General features: G+C 53.8%; 2 protein-coding genes across 2 annotated transcripts; one reads left to right on the top strand and one right to left on the bottom strand.

Moving 5' to 3' along the window:
- Positions 1–935: 935 nt before the first annotated feature.
- Positions 936–8666, bottom strand: LOC122372997. The gene is made up of 4 exons (XM_043350712.1): positions 6496–8666; positions 4977–5738; positions 2710–3010; positions 936–1514 (listed from the first exon to the last, which is right to left on the bottom strand). Exons 1-3 carry the CDS (start codon positions 8636–8638, stop codon positions 2715–2717), a joined length of 3201 nt encoding a protein of 1066 aa, XP_043206647.1. The 5' UTR covers positions 8639–8666; the 3' UTR covers positions 936–1514; positions 2710–2714.
- Positions 8667–15443: 6777 nt separating this feature from the next.
- Positions 15444–18191, top strand: LOC122372989 (beta-glucuronidase-like). Its single transcript, XM_043350704.1, has one exon. The coding sequence runs from the start codon at positions 15881–15883 to the stop codon at positions 17948–17950; it is 2070 nt and encodes a 689-aa protein (XP_043206639.1). The 5' UTR covers positions 15444–15880; the 3' UTR covers positions 17951–18191.
- The last annotated feature ends 237 nt before the right edge of the window (positions 18192–18428 follow it).

Here is an 18428-nt window from a genome sequence, read left to right as displayed (position 1 = left end):
ATTGCCTTCGTTCCATGTTACGAAGCTATCAGTAGTAGGTGACACTTCTATGGATGGCCGGCAGGACGCCTACTAATTGATCTAACCTGACCTGACCCGACCTGGCCTAAATGCATAAAGACATCGTCTGTGATCAAAACTAACATGAAATTCGTGATCAGCACCCCAAAATACCCCGTAACACCCTAACTTTGCGAAGTTTCAAGAGGTCTCGATTTCCCAACTTTAGTTGGGTCATTAAACTGACTTGGAAAGTCAGCTCATGACCTTGGACTTTGAAATTGGGTATATTCGGCCTAATTTCGTCATAGGCAGCACGCTTGACTTTTCCGCGAAGCTCTAGCTTGATCAGGGGCCAAACGGCTGAGCGGGGGTCCATTTGAACCCCCTATACTATGTTGATTATGCACATTTACAGGTAAAATTCTCACCAGGACACACCAGCCAACATCTGTGCACAATCTGGCTACAATTCTACCTATGGTTTGCCCTCTACGAATAAATACGTGCTAGATCGGAAAAATCCCCACTGTGATTCCCGTGTGTCACAGTCGGGGTGCTGCTGCACGTGCAGAGTTCGCCTTCAGATTACTGAACCGGGGCTGTTGTAACTTCCCAAATCTTCATGACCTAACTAGGACCTGTTCGTCACCAGTCCCTTGTGACCCGACCCGGGCAAGTCGCGTCAGCATCTTGGACTGTATTTTCCAGATTGCTGCCCCGTCCCCACACCCCCTTCCCTGACCGACGCCACGTCAACCGCACCATGGCCTGCCTGCGGCTAGGGGAGACGGCGATGCCAGCCCGCCTATCTGACGTCCTTCCTGGCCAGTCGGCCGCAGTTTAGGTCACCCTTCCTGTGGTGAACGTGGCGGTGCAGACCAGCGCTATCAGTGGAGCCCGGCCGGCCCGGTCTTCCTTCGCAGTTAGCTGAGTCGTGGCTGGCTAATATTATATTAACACTACATCCAGTGGCCACCACATCCAACGGTTATCATGTAATAATTCGGTACAGATTGGTATGTATGAACCGTCCCGTAGACCTCCTAATGTCTAGTGTCTACATAGTTTTTACAAGAATGCACATTACACAAGGACATGTATCATAAAAAGTGAGTGTTCACTGACATCAGTGAGTATCATAAACAACAGTGAGTGTTCACTGAGCCCATTTCAATTAATGACATCATCGAACACCAATTTGTACTTATATCACAACATACGTCACCCTGTAACACTTGGTGACGTGCAATGTGCAATTATTTACACGTCATGAACATCGTAAACATCGCCATTTTGTACATAATGATACCAACACTCACCTATGTACATATTTGTAATTTCCTGTCTTCAATGGAACGGTGATGATATACAATATTGGTCAATGTATTTTCTATCTCCAATATCTACACAGTCGACACATTTTGAACTCCTCTGACACCACAAATTTCTGACCCCCGACTTGTTCTCCACAGTGGCGCCTCCTTGGGGTGGTCCGCGACTCTGCTGATATCCTGAAACACAAACAGAGTAGGATTGAATACCTATAGCAAATATTTGCCTCAGGAGGCCTGAGGAACATGCATAATGTATCCCTAGTGTTTTTCATCTCTTCCAAGATTCCGTTCAATGTGAATTTTATTCTTTTTAACCCGCGCACCGACGGGGGGGGGGCGGATATCCGCCCCCCCTGAGGTTTTTCGCGAATAGCGGGAAAACCGCGGCGCGTAGCGCCGCGAAATTTGGTATGACTATTCCCTTATCAATTTTACACATGGTGTGCAAGTTTGAACCTCCTACCTTTCAAGGTCAGGTCACCAGGTCACTTTGAATGACCCAACCTCAAGTCACTTTTTTGCAACTTTGTCACCGTGCCAGAGCTACAGTAGATGTTGGAGGCCTTTGAAAGTCGCAGGATGTTATGAGGTCATTAGTAGCTACAATTTGTATATCTCGGAATTTTGATATCGGTGACCTAAGGTCAGGTCAATTTCGCGACCTCCCCATTATAAGTCAATGGGGGAAAAATCAACTCCCTGTTTTTACCACTAAAACGGGTCGGAATGGCCCCATATACCATACATGACTTCATATACGATCAACCTTCACTACCTTGAGGTCTGTTTTGCTGTTGGGCAGCTGTGAGGTCATGTGACGTCATCAAAGGTCACCAAAGGTGTTTGGCCAATAACTCCGTACAGGAACAAGATACAGACGCGTGGATGGTCTCATTGTGTTAAGCTCGTCAAGACGCATCGAATGATATACATGATGACCTCGAGGTCACGTGACCTGAGGTCAACCTTTGACCTTGACCTTTCGAGGTCAACATATATATCATTCGATGCGGATTGACGAGAGGATCACGATGATGCCCTTAGTTTGTTCCTATCTTGACTAATTCGAAAGTTATTCGAGAAAAACTCTCTCCATATTTAGCGCCGCCATTTTGACTTTTTCGACCCCTGTGACGTCATCTTTGACCTGACCTGAAAATGACCTTAGTAAAAATTGTAGATCTTGGCCGTGCGTATCCGATGCCGTTTACCGCTTGTCGCTATCTTGCTTCGTTCTCGAGATCTCAGGGGGGGGCGGTCATCCGCCCCCCCCCCCCCCCCCCCCCCGTCGGTACTAAGTTGGCGCAGACCCCCGTCGGTGCGCGGGTTAAGTGAGATAAATATGGAATATTTTTCACCAAAATCAACTCACGTCGGTCACTTTCTGTGGCGCCGCTCCTGGCTGTCCCGCCGACAGCCGAGGCGCCGCTCCAGATCCTTCCTCTCCTGCCGGTGACGTCTCCTCTGCTCCTCCAGCTCCTGGTTGTGCCGCTCCTGAAGCTGGATACGCTGCTGGCGGTGTCTTCGGGTGACCTCTATTAGGTTCCTGAGATGTTCAACGTTCCGGCTCGGCTGCCGCCCCTGACGTTGTTCTTCTTGATGTTGTTGTTGCTGCTGCTGTTGTCGTTGGCCATGTTGTTGCTGCTTCTGTTGCCGCTCAGGATTCTTGGGGTCTGGAATCAGAAGGGCATGATTTACTGTTTACATCGACCCTGATTGTATAAGATTGGTGTATACAGGGTGTCCCGAAATTGATGTCCTCTCCCGTTCGTTACGTTTCCTTAGAGCAATACCGGTATACCAATGGCGCTTTACCGGGACCCGACCCTGGGGCACGGTCACGTGTTTGTTGGTCACGTGACCTAGCCAGGTGAGCCGACCCAGGACCCGGCGGGGCGGCAGAGGTCATTTACCGAGAGGGTCGCGAGGCGCGCGGACTGCATATCAGCCATGGCGAAGGAGTACCCTTTGTCGACTCGCTATCGCGCTGTCGGCATGGTCAACGGCGGCACGCCCCAGGTACAGGTAGCCAAGGAGCTAAGGATAGAGCCCAGGACCCTCAGACGCTGGATGGCCCTCGACCGCAAGGGAGAGGCACTGGAGAACCACGGGGGAAGAGGGAGGAAGACAGCGATGAGCCGGGTGGCCAAAATCGTGGTGGCGAAATCCGTTACGAAACGGCACCAGTCGACACGGAAACTGGCGCGGAAACTCAGTGCAAAAAATCATCCGGCCTCCAAGTCAGCTGTCCACCGGTATCTGCGGCAGTGCCTCCGTCTGAAGCCGCTGAAACCGCGCGTGGAGCCCAAGCTGACGGCAGCACAGCGACGAAAACGGCTGGACTTCGCTAAAAGTCGGATCAACTGGTCCATACAGGACTGGAGGCGGGTCCTGTTCAGCGACGAGTCTCCTTTTGAGCTGTTTCATCCTCCCAACCGCCAGAACGACCGTGTTTGGGCTCAGAACAGCTCAGAAGTGCCTGTCATCGAGACCGTCAAGCAGCCGGGCAAGGTCCTGGTGTGGGGCATGATGAGTTTCCGTGGCCTGTCAGACCTTCACATCGTGCCCCGCGGCCAAACCGTGACAGGGGACTTCTACGTAGAGGAGGTGATGAAGGGAACGACGGCATCAGCGATGAGACGACGGAAGGAGAACGGACCACCAACGGCCATCAAACTTCTGCCGGACATGTCACAGGCCATTTTCCAACAGGACGGTGCCCCGGCTCACAACGCCACCAAGACCCAGGAGTGGTGCCGGGCCAACTTCCCTGGCTTCTGGGCTAAAGGAGAATGGCCAGGTAACAGCCCGGACCTGTCGCCAATCGAGAACCTGTGGTCAATCGTCCAGGACAGGATGGACAAGATGGCACCAGCGTCGTCCGAAACTGCCCTCATCAGGAACCTCCGATCGGCCTGGAGCAGCATTTCTGGAGGAACTCTCGACAACCTGATGTGTGGCATGCCGGAGCGCATGCGGGCATGTGTGCGGAAGCGTGGTGGATGCATCAACAAATAAATCATGAACCGGTCATTTTTTGGTTTGATGATATTGCACGCAATGGGAGAGGACATCAATTTCGGGACACCCTGTAGATGCGTATTTTGCTTTTAGATGCAGAAATAATTGAAACTCCCGTCAATTTGTCAGCTACGATAGGATCTTTATCGCTTCGGCTAGGACATGTCGGAACTCGGAATGATCAATAAATTCAGATATATGTATAAAAGTAATATGTTTTACGGAGTTAAGATTATTCCTGGAACGCGATATGTAACACGGTATACATCCTATCGATGTACGTTTAAATAATAACTTGACTATAGGATGGCGCTACATGCTTTCCTCGGCGTGGAGCCTCCCGGCCGCGAACTCGCTGCCACCGAGTTAGGAGACGGACGCCTTATCCACCAGGCCACGGGGAGGACTTTGAAGATTGACGCCGCAATCGGGCGAGAAATGAGTCGAATATCAATGCTTATAACGTGAACACGTTGTTAGACGAGCGTTCTTATCAACTCTTTTGTGACTGACTTATCCTTTTGGAAGTGTTTATGTTAGTGTTCGAGTTTTATCCGGTCGCTCTTCTAATATAAAAATACAACACAATTTTGTTAACCCCTGAATCTTAACTCTTACCTCGCACCAACGACTCTTCCTCCTCCTCTTCCAGTTCCAGGTCCTTATCCTGCCTCTTCCTGGGTTCCTCCTTAAACTCCAACTCCTTCTCCAGTTCCTTCCCCAGCTCCTTCTCCAGCTCTTTCTCCAGCTCCTTCTCCAGTTCCTTCTCCAGTTCCTTCCCCAACTGCTCCCCCAGCTGCTGACGCCTCCTGTTGCACTCCTCCAGCAGCCGATCCAACTCCTCCCCTGTCCGGATTTTCGGGTACCTCTCCTTCAGCTCTTGTGACTCGCTTTGGTGTCTCCGCTTCATCTTGTTCCACTGCCTCTGGACCTTCTGCGCCAGGTCTCCCCACTCTATCTGGTGTTGTCGCTCCAGCTCTTCCGACTGTCTTCGTTTTCTCCTATTTAGAAGCTCCAAATGTCTCCTACGTCTCTCTTGATGCGCCTGCCCCGGGTTCTGAAGCTCCACGCACCTGGTAGCACTCTCGTGTCGTTGATGGAGCCTCTTCAGCTCGTCATGGTGCCGCTTTTCCATGATCCGCCACTTTTTGTCATGACGTCGCTCCAGACTCCGGCACTCCTCATCATGGTGCTGGTTCAGAGTCTTCTTCTTCTCGTAGCCCCGCCGGTCCAGCTCCTGCCACAGCTGCTGGTGCTGTCGCTCCAGCTGCTGCCATTTCTCTCGCTGAGGGCGAAGCAGACCCTCCGCTGTCTGCTCCTCATCTGGGCCGCGCCGCTCCTCGCCACCGGCATCTCCGCCGTCGTCATCCTGCTCCGAGTCTGGAACACAGTAAGTCAGATGGAATTAAAGAGCTGGTTGGTCCAATGTGATTTATCAGTAAACAGCAGCATATAGGAAGGTCAGGAGGATAATTATCGGTGTAAGTGGTCACGGTCAGTGGGGTCAGCTGTGGATGGGGACGGGGTCAGTCAGTGGGGTCAGGTGGGAGGTCAGTCAGTGGGGTCAGGTGGGAGGTCAGTCAGTGGGGTCAAGTGGGAAATCAGTCAGTGGGTTTTGGTGGGAGGTCAGTCAGTGGGGTCAGGTGGGAGGTCAGTTAGTGGGGTCAGGTGGGAGGTCAGTCAGTGGGGTCAGGTGGGATGTCAGTCAGTGGGGTCAGCTGGGGGGTCAGTCGTTAGGATCATGGTGGAAGAGAAGCAGAACACGAACATTTGATTTTGGTAGTAAACGTATGATCATTTTCTGATGCCATTGGGCATAGGTGGTCACTGGTCATAAAGAAAAAAATAATGTGTTATGCAAGTTTCATAAGTGTGTTTTTTTTAGATAGAAAGCATGATGTCTCTAATATAACATTTGACGACGTGCAATGTTATCTGGGATAATTTAACATGTAACATATATGAAAATGTTTTTGGGGATAATATATTCAATTCATACCTAGTAGCTCAATTTCCTTCTGATCATTGAGCTTTATTCGGTTGTTATAATGTTTTACCGCCACGTCTCAAAATACACCATGGCAGTAAAAGTAACCACATATTTGAGTAACAGTGGTCGGCGTCACTACCGGCCTACCTTCTGAGTCGGTCTCGTTCACCTCCAGGTAGTACGGTGTCATCTCCCATCGGTCCGGCCACCAGCCGGTGACGGCGTCATAGGCCGTACGCAGCCGGTCACCGGACAGCAGCTGCTGCAGCCGGCGGCGCCAGAGGCCGGCCGTGGTGGCCACAGACGCGGCGTCCATCTCTGGCAGTTTGTGATGGAGCTTCCCATGAAGGTTGGTGTTGAAGAACCGCTCCAACAGCTCCCGGATCTCCTGGTAGGTACGCATTGAGTGGTCGTTCCCCATCCAATTGTTCTTCTCGCTCCGGTCTATATCCCGCCACCAGTCCATCATACCCGGTGCGTTCACGCGGACAGCCTGCAGCAGCAGCTCGGGCCGCAGCAGCAGCTCGGCACGGCCCCGCGGCGTGTCCAGCTCGGCGGTCAGGCCGGCCGGCCGCTCCTCCAGCGGCCGCCGCAGCTGCTGACTACACCAGGTGGCCACCCTGTCCGGGTCACCCAGCAGGAGCTCCAGGTCAGACTTGGTGAGGATTTGTATCAGGGGCGTTACGTCCAGCGTGACGATGTCGCTGACTGGTGACGTCATCGGCGTCCCGCCCACCAGGTCCGCCGGGTCGACCACAGCCCACGCCATGAACAGGAGACACTGCTGGCGGTATGTTCCTGAGGAGCTGTAGTGCCACCACTGTAGTAGCAGTGGGGCCGTGCGGACCAGCGTAGGGATGACTATTTTCCACCAGATCTCCCACCACGGAGCCGTGGGGCGGCGACGGACACCGTCAGCCACAGCGTGCCAGACGAGAGTTCGTCCGAGACGGAGCCGCAGCTCACGCTCTGAGAGCGGCTCCGTCCCGCCCTCCAGCAGCTGATCCTCACTCCACTCATCCACACAGACTGCCATCAGAAGGAGCGTGGCATGATCCCTAATGAGCCGTATGGTGTCGATGATATCCAGTCGCTCCTTTGTGCTAAGTTCAGCTGCCACATCAATGTTGTGATCGAAAAAGCAAGGTAGCTTTCCGCTGGTAAAATTTTCCTCTAGCCAGTCAAGTATTTTGTGGACACCGTCAGTGATGCCTTTCCACATTACAATGGGCGTGGTTTGGGTCACCCAGAGCCCCGCCGTCTTTATAAAGTACGATTTCAATTTTACATCATCGCTAATTACCTTGTTCTTTTTCAGAATGCCTTTCATATCTTTTACAGCCTTGATAGCCGCCCGTATAACTGAAGCGAGGTGGCGAACGGTGACCAGCTCCGCCCGTGAGTAGGAAATCCGTAACTCGATAAACTCGGTGTCACTGCCAGGCCGGCCGGTCGGCACGAGGTGCACTCCGAAATTACGGATATCGTCCCGTGCCGCCGCTGGTGGAAAATCGTGCTCCAGGTGACAGCCGTCGAGCTGGTCTTCTGCCGGCCACCACCCGCGCACATAGATACAGGGCACGAAGTCAATGCCGCCGTCTGTAACATCATGTGATGTCCTGACATTGACCGCCGGTCCGGCGGTGGTGATTTCTCCTGGTCTAATAACCCGAGAAAAGTCCAGCATGACCTTGCGCATGGAGTGGGCCGGCAGTGCCTCCAGTGCCTTCTCGTGGCAGCACTTTGTCGTCTTGACCCAGTGCAGCGTCACGAAACCTGGATTTTTGGTCGGTCGGGCCCACAGCTGTGGTGCAGACTGTGGACTAATAACGGCCGGCTCCTCTCTCTTTCCGAGCGCCGACCAGTGGAAGGGACCGTCGAATTCGGACATCAGATCAAAATCTGACGTCCCCCCACGGCCGGCTATCGCGTCCGACAGTCCCTCGACACTGCTGCCCGATCCATTGGTGGAGGTTTCCCTGAGGGGCTGGTCGGGCTGGCAGTGGCGACACCGGGCGGCGGCGGCGTCATCGAGATCCTGCAGGGCTGCCATGAGCGGTTGACTTACCAGCCTGTCGACAGAGTGGCTGACCTCAGACTCGGTACAGTAGGCCTGATTCCCAGAACAGTGTTTGTGCACAATGTCTTGTGCTAACAGCAGTGTGTCCGGTATCAAATGTGCACATGATCCGCACTTCTCCACAATAGTTCTCACTTTCCAGTTAATACCTCTATACATATTCCTTATCCACTCGGCTCTTTTCACACAATATGTCTGTGGTCGTGACATGGCTGATGGCTGCTCCGACTGTCCCGGACTGACTGAGGTCGGCCGACGCCGCTGTAGATATATACCGACCCCGACAGGAACACAGATAAGACGGAACGCTCTGTGGCCGTGTCCGTCCAGTGGCAGCGAGTGGCGCGCTGCAGGGCAGCGAAATCAGGAGTAGCACTATGGTAGATAGATGTAGTGCGGTATACATTAGCATGCTGCTGTGTTGACCCTGCATTGGGAAATTCGGCTGAATCAGGATTTAAAACGTATGTTTATGGGAATAAGAACATTTTCTTCAACAAGTCTAGACATCAAAATCAAACTTGGATTGGAGTGCATTTAGACCCTACAGTATACTGTGGCAAACAAACTGGAAATCTGCATGAACAAATTGGCCACAATGTTTGAAAATAATGCCTGATTCCCTAACGGGTCCTTGGAGTTTGGTGACGATGTCTGCAATGCTTAGGGTGATAGCGGGGCCGTTTCGGCCCCCTTACGGGACGCGGCAGTAATGACGCGATTTGACTCTTGAGACAATTGTTACACTGATTGGCCTCCAATGAGATGTATTTTGAGCTGGTGTCGTCAAACGTCCAACGGCAGTCCGTCCCATTCTCATACAGCGCTGTAACAAAGGCGCCGCAGACCGGGCTCTGTGTGGGTTCTCGGCAGCGCGTGGCTGCAGCCGCACCTCGTGTCGGGCGGCAATGGTGCGTGACGTCACCGATTGTTGCCGGGAACACCTCCGGTCTGCAAGTCCTAAATTAGGGTGTGCACCATGAAAATGGCGAAAAACTGAAATGAAGCAAACCGTGCTTGGTACCGATGAGTGGACTACATTTACCTTGGCGAAGTTTCTCGCTTATATTTAATTTCGTTTTTCTTAAAAACGGTGTCTTCTCTATGATTTCCTACCCTCCGTTATCGGTCACAGAGGTGGCCTTTATTCTGCATTGGATACTTCTAGCGGCCGGTTGTGTCCGAGAGTAGAATTCCAGACGAGTGTCATTCAATAGCTGTGACCTGACGGACGATAGCTGGACAGCCGGTTTCGAGGGGCCGCATTACTCGCCGCTCTTCAGAGTGTCGGACGGTGAGACCCGTACATTATTGTGTAATTAGTAAATGGTAAGGAAGCGTCACTGACTTGTCCCGTGATGTGCATTGAGACCCGCTCGTCTGGGATGAAAGGTCATATATCGAGATTGGCTGTTTGGTGACGGGGCTGACCGATCTCACAAACAGAACTAGAGTCAGTGTCTGTTGGTACACTCTGTTCTGTTCTCTATCAATCCTCTGGTGGTCTGAGGTGATGGTCAGAGAGGAGAGGACCGCTGCAGCCACGGTCAGCTGGCCGCCGAAGGGTGATGACGTCACGGGTGGTACTCAGGTCACTGAAGGTCATCAGAGGTCCAATTTTGAGATGCTATGTCCGTTATTTCGTACGCTCTGCAAAGTTTTGCGACGCTGCTGGTTGCAGCGTTTCCCAAACACGCAAAAAATCAAAATTATCCTTTAACGAGCAGGAAAAATGTTACGTTTCCCTGAACCAGACCTGTTGCAGCTTCCCAAATCTTCATGACCTTACCCGAACCCATAGGTCATTATTCCCTGGTGACCATAGGTACCTGTGAACCCCGAGACTCTACATACTCGGACTGATAGGTCATTATTCCCTTGTGACCATACCAGGGCAAATCGCGCCACCTCCATTTTGTGTAGCGTGTTTTTCATATTGTTACCCCTCCCTCCCCTTCCCTAACCGACGCCACGCCAACCGCACCATCCTGCCTGCGGCTAGGGTAGACGGCGGTGTTAGCCCGCCTATCTGACGTCCTTCCTGGCCAGCCAGCTGCAGTTTAGGTCACCCTTCCTGTGGTTGACGTGGCGGTACAGACCAGCGCTATCAGTGGAGCCCGGCGGGTATCCTGCCGATGTCTCATGTTTTTCACCATATAAGGCGTCTTTTGAAGTAGAGAGAGGGAGAGGGAGAGAGAGAGAGAGAGAGAGAGAGAGAGAGAGAGAGAGAGAGAGAGAGAGAGAGAGAGAGAGAGAGAGAGAGAGAGAGAGAGAGAGAGAGAGAGAGAGAGAGAGAGAGAGAGAGAGAGAGAAACGGATTGAGTAGTCCGAATTTCTAACCCTCGCATTTATGGGGGGCGAGTGGAACGGATCCTCGCGGTTTTTCGCTAATGACTCGCGCAAAGAGCAGCCCGATCGCAACGAAGCTATCAGTATCTACTCCCGTCTTGATTGAGTTAACACCCACCCTGTAAATTTCATGACCCTGACCTAAATGGCATTTCTTAAACAGCGCATCGTATAGGGCCATCGAAGGAATAAGGATCCTGCATCCGTAGGTAGGGGTCGTTTCGTCCCCCTCCCCCTTCCCATCCCACACCACCCTAAGATCTCGGAAAGTTACCGACCGATTTCCAAAATTCAAACGGCGTTCGTAGCCTCTGGCCCGCTCGTGTGTGCTGATGGAACTTTGTGACCCCGCCCGGCGGGCCTGACGCTCGTCTCGCAGAGCTGCGAACCCCGGCCGGAGCTGGAGACGCTGGAGGACGCCGTCTCTCTCTGGGAACGGGGAGGATGTCGGTCTGACGCCGGCGTCGCTGTCCCCGACCCAGGAGCTGAAGGACGAGTGCCAGAACCTGCTGGCCATGAAATTGATCTGGTCTGATCGACGCTGGTGGTTGTACTAATTCTTTGTACTGTTTTTTTTTTACGATTGCTTTGTTGCACCCCCTTTTGGACGCTTAGGTCATTTTTGCATGTGTTATTATGCTTATGTAGGACGTAGGTATGTTTTAACCCTCGCCGGCCGAAGGGGGGGGGGTGCCGCCCCCCATAGGTTTTTTTTTGCAATAGCTCCGAACACGCTGGCGATGGAGAGCTGAAACTTGGCATACCATGACCTTTGCTTCAAGCCAGCTCTTCTGACACCAACCGCATTTTCGGGTCAGGTAAGGTCACTGACCTATGACGTCATAAGTGAACCTCTGCACGGACTTCAGATGTCGCAACTTCGCATCTCCCTCACTGCCAGAGGAGCTTTCACAGGGAAATGAAACTTGCATGACCTAGTATCCATTAGGATTCTCACAAATTGGGTATCTCAGATTCTCCCTAAAGGTCATACCTATGAGGTGAGGTCATTTTCGCGACCTCACCATTAGGTACCTATAAGTCAACGGGGAAAAATGAAGACTGCTATTCTGGCGCCGGGAGCGATCTCAAACTATCTCAACCCCACGGAATCGTGAGTTCATGCAATCCTTGCAAGTTTTGATGCTTCACTTTTGTATTAACATGATCTCCTTCGACAAAGCTCTTGACCTGGGGGTTTTGACCTGACCATGTCCCGAGGTCAATACCTAAAATTGACCTCACCCAAACCAAAAGTATACTTTTCGACGCGGTTGAGCAAGGCGAACACGATGCTGTCAAAATCGCGGCTTTGCGATCACTTTTTGCGAAGTTATTCACCAAAAACGGAACCCGCACCCTGGGTCACTTGACGTGACCTCAGAGGTCACCGGTTGACCTGAGACCTTAAAATCGGGTACCAATCGCTGCATCACGTAACGGCGCACACGCTCGTTTTTTCCGCGACGCTATAGCTTTATTAGGGGGCGAAACGGCGAGAGGGGTCGTACCCGCCTAACCCCTCCCCTCCCCCCTCGGCCGGCGCGTATGTAAAAAACCAATAGGTCCGGGGAGGGTTAAAGTTGGTATTTATTTTAAATTTTCTGTTATTACTACAAACATTGATATTACTACAAACAAATGTTATTCCTGCAAATTGTTTTTTTTTAGATGAGAATAAGCTTACGAGTTACGATGCAGCATAGAACCAGCTTAACCCTCGCCCGTTTTGGTGTTTTTTTCAGCCGCGAACGTATAAGAGGGGGTCCGTTGGACTCCCCCCTTGCCGTTGCGCCCCTGATCGAGCTAGAGCTTCGCAGAAAAAACGAGCGTGTTGCCCGTGACGAGAGAAAGCCGATGATACCCGATTTTAAGGTCCTAGGTCATTGGTTGACCTTTTAGAATAGGTCAGTGACCCAAAAGTCGGGAAAATCGGGACCTGTTAGAACGTCGTAAAGTGTGGCTGCTATGGAATTTGTCGGGATGTTGATCACGAATATCATGTTAGTTTTATCACAGATGATGTCTTCATGCATTTAGGCCAGGTCGGGTCAGGTCGGGTCAGGTCAACCAGTAGAGGTCCTGCCGGGTAATTGTATAAAAAGGTGTCAACCGCCTCTGACAGTTTCGTGTAACATGTTACGAAGGCACCAAAACTACTTCGTAAATGTTCATATGGTTGCTAAATTCGAATTCAGCTCCAAAAACTGTCCTAGAAATATGTAAAACTCGAAAAAGTGAACCGGGGTCATCAAAGGTCAGTGGCCTGAGCTGACCCTCAGGTGACCTTGACACCCACCCTAATGCATGGGACCAACATCATTTCACATGTTTGAACGCTTGAAACAGCGAAAAGACTACAAACGCGTGGCTAATGCGAGCCGACATACTACGAATCGCGATTCCGGCCAAACATGGTGTCGAAAAGTAGGTCACAGGTCAAAGGTCATTTGGGTCAGGGTTATGAAATTTTCAGGGTAGATGTAAAATTTATAAACTCGTGGGTAGGTACTGAAAGTGTCGTCGCGATCGGCCGCTTTTTACGCGAGATATTCGCGAACAATCGAGGGGAGTGGGTTCGTTCGATCTCCCCCCCCCCCCCCATATACGAGCGGGGGTTAAAGTGATCATCCCACCTTAACATTAGCTTAGAATTGAGATAGCTAAATTGGGGTATTTGGCTCGCACTTACCGGTTTGGAAACTCACCGCATTGAGGAAGGCTTTGGTTCGCAGATATTTAGTTTCAAAGTTGCAGCACTTTGGATTCAGTTCAGAGGGGATAATGCATTTGAATGCCCCCTCTGAATTTGTAACGTCAGCGCAGATCTAGCACTGGCGGTCGCAGCCGCTAGCAACTAGGGGGGGGGAGGGCAAAGTCGCACTCGCGAGTGCGACTCGACGCGCGGTACATCACATTTATTTATCACTAGGGGGAGGGGTGATCGGCTAGTTTTTTAACGTATAGCAAAATCTAGGAATATAAAATCTAAAATCAAATGGAAAATCTATTTCTATGCTCCCAATGCTCTGATTGCTGCCGTGTTAGATAGTCCAGCTGGCCAGGGGGGTCTGGCAGCGCAGCACCACTGGCGACTGCGTCAGCAGTATGAACTCAATGACTTGGATTTGTCCGCTATCTCGCCTTCTGAGCTTCATAATGTCTTTGGTGCCTGGATCGAAGAAATTGTGCGTGGAAGGGAGAATGCTGAAGCTCCAGATCGGTTTGTGTACCGGATATAGGGAAACACGCATTTTACACTCGCTTCCTGTGTTTTTGTGTTTGTTGAAGTGTTGTGGTACCTAATGAGTACCTTTTGTGTAACTGTATATGTACCGATTTCGGTACGAAATGAACCGTTATCATTAGGTATTATTATTATTCTTGTTCAAACGACCCTCGACCTGTGAACTCCAGAACCATGTCCATAATGGTGATTCAGCGTAAGTTATGCGCGCATTTAGGGGAAATGGCCAAAACCATAGAACATTTAGGGGTGGGGAGAGGAAGGGGTCGGCAGGTAGGTCTATAGCAGGATCCCACCGGATTCGGTGGTTGACTTTATCGGATTTATCGACGAAAATCTCCGATAACCTCCAACGGCCGTTGCATTTCAGAAAGTCAACAAACCATTTCTGAAACCATGCGTCGAACCTGACAAAGAATTATCCAGTGGTGGTGGTGCCTTGATCGACACGCTTGAGACAAAATGCGACGGTCAAATATCAATTTGGGCCAGGGCTCCGTCACGACCCGATGGTTGGGGGGGGACGACGGCCGTTTGAAGTCGATTCTTTCCATGCAGCAGGGGTGGAGCTTCCTATTCACTTGGTGGGGCGCCTGCCCCACCAACTTGCCATTTTGCCCCACCAATAAGCGTTTTGCCCCACCAACTTAAGCCGATTTGCAGGCAGCAGGACTTTACTGCTTAGCAAACCTATGTTTTTCGCATTGAGGAGCTTTGAAATGTCTGTGTAATGCAAAATATTATCTCTGTAATAAAAAGAATTGATTCATTGTTGAATTTTATCTAACTTAACAATCGGACATTGTAGGTTTGACAACTTTTTGCCCCACCAACTTTCCTGGAAAAGCTCCACCCATGCCATGCAGCACCCATAGGCATAATATTAACAATGTAAAATCCCCTTCCCCTCCCCCCCCCCCCCCCCCCCCCCCCCGGTGGCGGAGCCCATGATTTCGGCACCCAGCTGCCGGCTGCGTCACCTTGAGATGGGGCCACAACTACAAGTAGCAACTCTTCTCCCTAGATGGCTCTAGTAGTACAGCGCCTGAACTCACCCTGTGCCGCAAGACACCAGCCCCGGCGGAACAGCGCAGCGGCGGGCACTTCCTCAAAGACGCGAAGGAAGCACACCAAAGGCACCGCTAGTCACGCGGTGCTGGATACCTGCCACCGACGAATCCGTGACGGCAAGTTTTATTTCAACATGACAACATCAAACTCAACGTAAGCAAAGTCACAGCCCCAATTCTCTAACACATTCTAATTCTATTATTATCATTGTATTCCCTGCAGAGTGCACTCTCATCTTACCCTCTGCACTCTGTCGTACCCTCACTGTTCTGCCTTCTGTCCTCCATGAGCCCCCCCCCCTCCCGTCCCCGTCGGCAGGCCACTGCCCCGGCCGGAGGTATCACATTACTCGGGCCCGCCCACCGCGCCGTCCGTCGGTGGGTCTACACGAACACGCCGCTCTGTGCCGCCACCGTCCCAGTACGCGGCTAGACCGCGCGGCGGACGGTACGAGAGGCTCTCCTCCGCCGGGACCGCGGCGCAGCGCTGAACTACCTCCCGTCTCACCGGCGCTGGGCCAGCTCTCAGACCGTTTGCCGCCGCTCGGAGGAAGCGTTTGCCGCCGCTCGGAGGAAGCGTTTGCCGCCGCTCGGAGGAAGTGTTTGCCGCCGCTCGGAAGCAGCGTTTGCCGGCGCTCGGAAGCAGCGTTTGCCGGCTCGGAGGAAGCGTTTGCCGGCGCTCGGAGGAGTGTTTGCCGCCGCTCGGAAGCAGCGTTTGCCGCCGCTTGGAAGCAGCGTTTGCCGGCTCTCGGGTGCGGTGTTTCCGGTCCCTGACCCGCAGCGGCGATGCGTTCCCTGACGCTGCTGCTGGCGCTGGGCGCCGCCGGGCCGCTGTGCGCCGACCCCGCGGCGCACCGGCCGGCCGGAGCGGCGCCGTTCGCCGGCCTGCCGCCGCAGGACTCCGAGTGGCGAGAGGTGCGCTCCCTGGACGGTCTGTGGCAGTTCAAACTGTGCCCCACCGACGACCCGGAGCGCGGCTTCCGCGAGCAGTGGTTCGCCGCGATGCCGAGCGCCGAAGACCCGGAGGTGCTCGACATGCCAGTGCCGGCCAGCTACAACGACATCACGCAGCGGGCGGACGTGCGCGACCACCTCGGCTGGGCGTGGTACTGGAGGCAGGCGTGGGTGCCGCGCTCCTGGGCCGGCCGCCGCACAGTGCTGCGAGTCGGCAGTGCCCACTACTCCGCCGTGGTCTACGTAAACGGCGCACGGGCAGCCGAGCACAGCGGGGGTCACCTGCCGTTCGCGGCCGACGTCACCGACCTACTACTGGTCGGTCAGGCCAACCTCGTCTCCATCGCCGTCAACAACACTCTGACCGACATCACTGTGCCGCAGGGCCGCACCGTGCGCAAGGCCAACAGCTCCAGCTACGTCTACCCCGAGGGCTACGAGACGCTCGAGTACAACTTCGACTTCTTCAACTACGCTGGCCTGCACCGGCCCGTGCTGCTCTACACCACCGCTGACACCTTCGTCGAGGACGTTACCGTGACGACAACGCTGGCCGCTGACGGCTCGGCCGCCGTCACGTACGCCGTCACGGCGGCCACCGTGCTGGCTCAGGACGACGTCACGGTGAACGTCACGCTCACGTCTCCCGGCGGAGAGCCGGTGGGCGCGACCGGCGGCGCCCAGGGCGTGCTGACGGTGGCGCAGCCGGAGCTGTGGTGGCCCTACCTGATGGACGCCTCGCCCGGCCGGCAATACACGCTGATCGTCGAGCTGCTGGCCGCCTCCGGCGCGCGGGACATCTTCCGGCAGAGGTTCGGCATCAGGGAGATCACGTGGGATGCCGACTCGGTCTCCATCAACGGTCGTCCCGTGTACATCCGAGGATTCGGCAAACACGAGGACAGCGACATCCGCGGCAAGGGCCTGGACCTGCCGCTGCTCGTCAAGGACTTCAACCTGATCGAGTGGCTGGGCGCCAACTGCTTCCGCACGTCCCACTACCCGTACGCCGAGGAGATCATGGACGCGGCCGACGCGCGCGGCATTATGGTTATCGACGAGACACCGGCCGTGTCGCTAGACTACTCACAGACCGCCGGCGACGACCGGCTCCTGACGGCGCACACGGAGGCGCTCTCCGGCCTGATCGCGCGCGACAAGAACCGCCCGTCGGTGCTGATGTGGTCGCTGAGTAACGAGGCCAAGACGGGCCAGCCGGAGGCGGTGCCTTACTACCAGACGCTGGTGGCGCTGGCGCGCGCCCAGGACGGCACACGGCCCGTGACGGCCGTGCTCAACACCTACCCTGACACGGAACTGGTGGCGCCGCTGCTGGACGTGATCCTTGTGAACCGCTACTTCGGCTGGTACTCGGACACCGGACACTCCGAGCTGATCGACCTGCAGGCCCGGCACTTCCTCACCTTCTGGCGCGACACGTTCGGCAAGCCGGTGGTTCAGTCGGAGTATGGAGCTGACACGGTGGCCGGTCTCCACCAGCAGCCCACCTTCGTCTTCACGGAGGAGTACCAGACCCAGCTGATGGCCGCCAACTTCCGCGCCTTTGAGGCGGTGCGCGCGCAGGGCTGGTTTGTCGGGGAGATGATCTGGAACTTCGCCGACTTCATGACCAAGCAGGATACGACTCGGGTGGTGGGGAACCGGAAGGGGGTGCTGACCCGTCAGCGACAGCCCAAGATGTCGGCGCACCTACTGCGCTCGCGCTACTGGGCGCTGGCGCAGCGCACTGACATGCCGGAGCTGCTGCTGCCCGACGACCTCATGTTCTCCGGCGACTTCACCGGGGTGCAGAAGAAGCAGTGCCCCGCCCGGCCGGCCGCCGGCTGGCAAACGAGCGCCGTGAAGGGCAGGTGGGAGCACAAGACCAGCACCAAACCCTGACCGGGTCGTGACGGTCAGACGCTGCTTGTGATGTTTTAGTGCTGTTTGTGGTGTTTGTACAGTGTTTGTATGCCGTGTGTTTGATTGACTGATTGCCATAGTTACAATGGGACGGTTGTTAATTTTGTTATGTACTTCTTTGCCGACTCTCTTCGGCATTACGATTTGGTCAGAGCTGAGCCGCTTTCATCTTATGTGATTTGTTCGCTGTGTTTTAAAATATACACTACTGATAGCGGTCGACAGGGGAGTTCAGAGCGGGTCAATGACCTGTCAGCGGTCTGTGCCCTATCGGTCAGCGATGGGAGATCTGCGTGACCACCGCTAGATAGCGCCGACAGGGCGGCACTGTGACGGCTGAGGAGTTTTCAGCGATCGCCTGTATCTTATCGCCAACAAAACAAACAGCTCCATCGCCGGCTTCGAGAGCCGAGTCAGTCTGAAGAGGAAAAACTGTATCGTCCACATGATCTTAGTC

The sequence above is a fragment of the Amphibalanus amphitrite genome, unplaced genomic scaffold (genome assembly GCF_019059575.1).
Source record: "Amphibalanus amphitrite isolate SeventyFive unplaced genomic scaffold, NRLGWU_Aamphi_draft 001428F_arrow, whole genome shotgun sequence".
NCBI classification, from domain to species: Eukaryota; Metazoa; Arthropoda; class Thecostraca; order Balanomorpha; family Balanidae; genus Amphibalanus; species Amphibalanus amphitrite.
The sequence above is the reverse complement of the archived record's forward strand: the minus strand, read 5'-3'. Positions and strand labels throughout refer to the sequence as shown.

Coding starts and splice junctions, on each gene's coding strand:
- LOC122372997 (XM_043350712.1), bottom strand. CDS start 8,638: ATGTCACGACCACAGACATATTGTGTGAAAAGAGCCGAGTGGATAAGG. Junction 5,739..6,495: donor GAACGAGACCGACTCAGAAG/GTAGGCCGGTAG, acceptor ACTGTGTTCCAG/ACTCGGAGCAGGATGACGAC. Junction 3,011..4,976: donor GGAAGAGTCGTTGGTGCGAG/GTAAGAGTTAAG, acceptor TTCTGATTCCAG/ACCCCAAGAATCCTGAGCGG.
- LOC122372989 (XM_043350704.1), top strand. CDS start 15,881: ATGCGTTCCCTGACGCTGCTGCTGGCGCTGGGCGCCGCCGGGCCGCTG.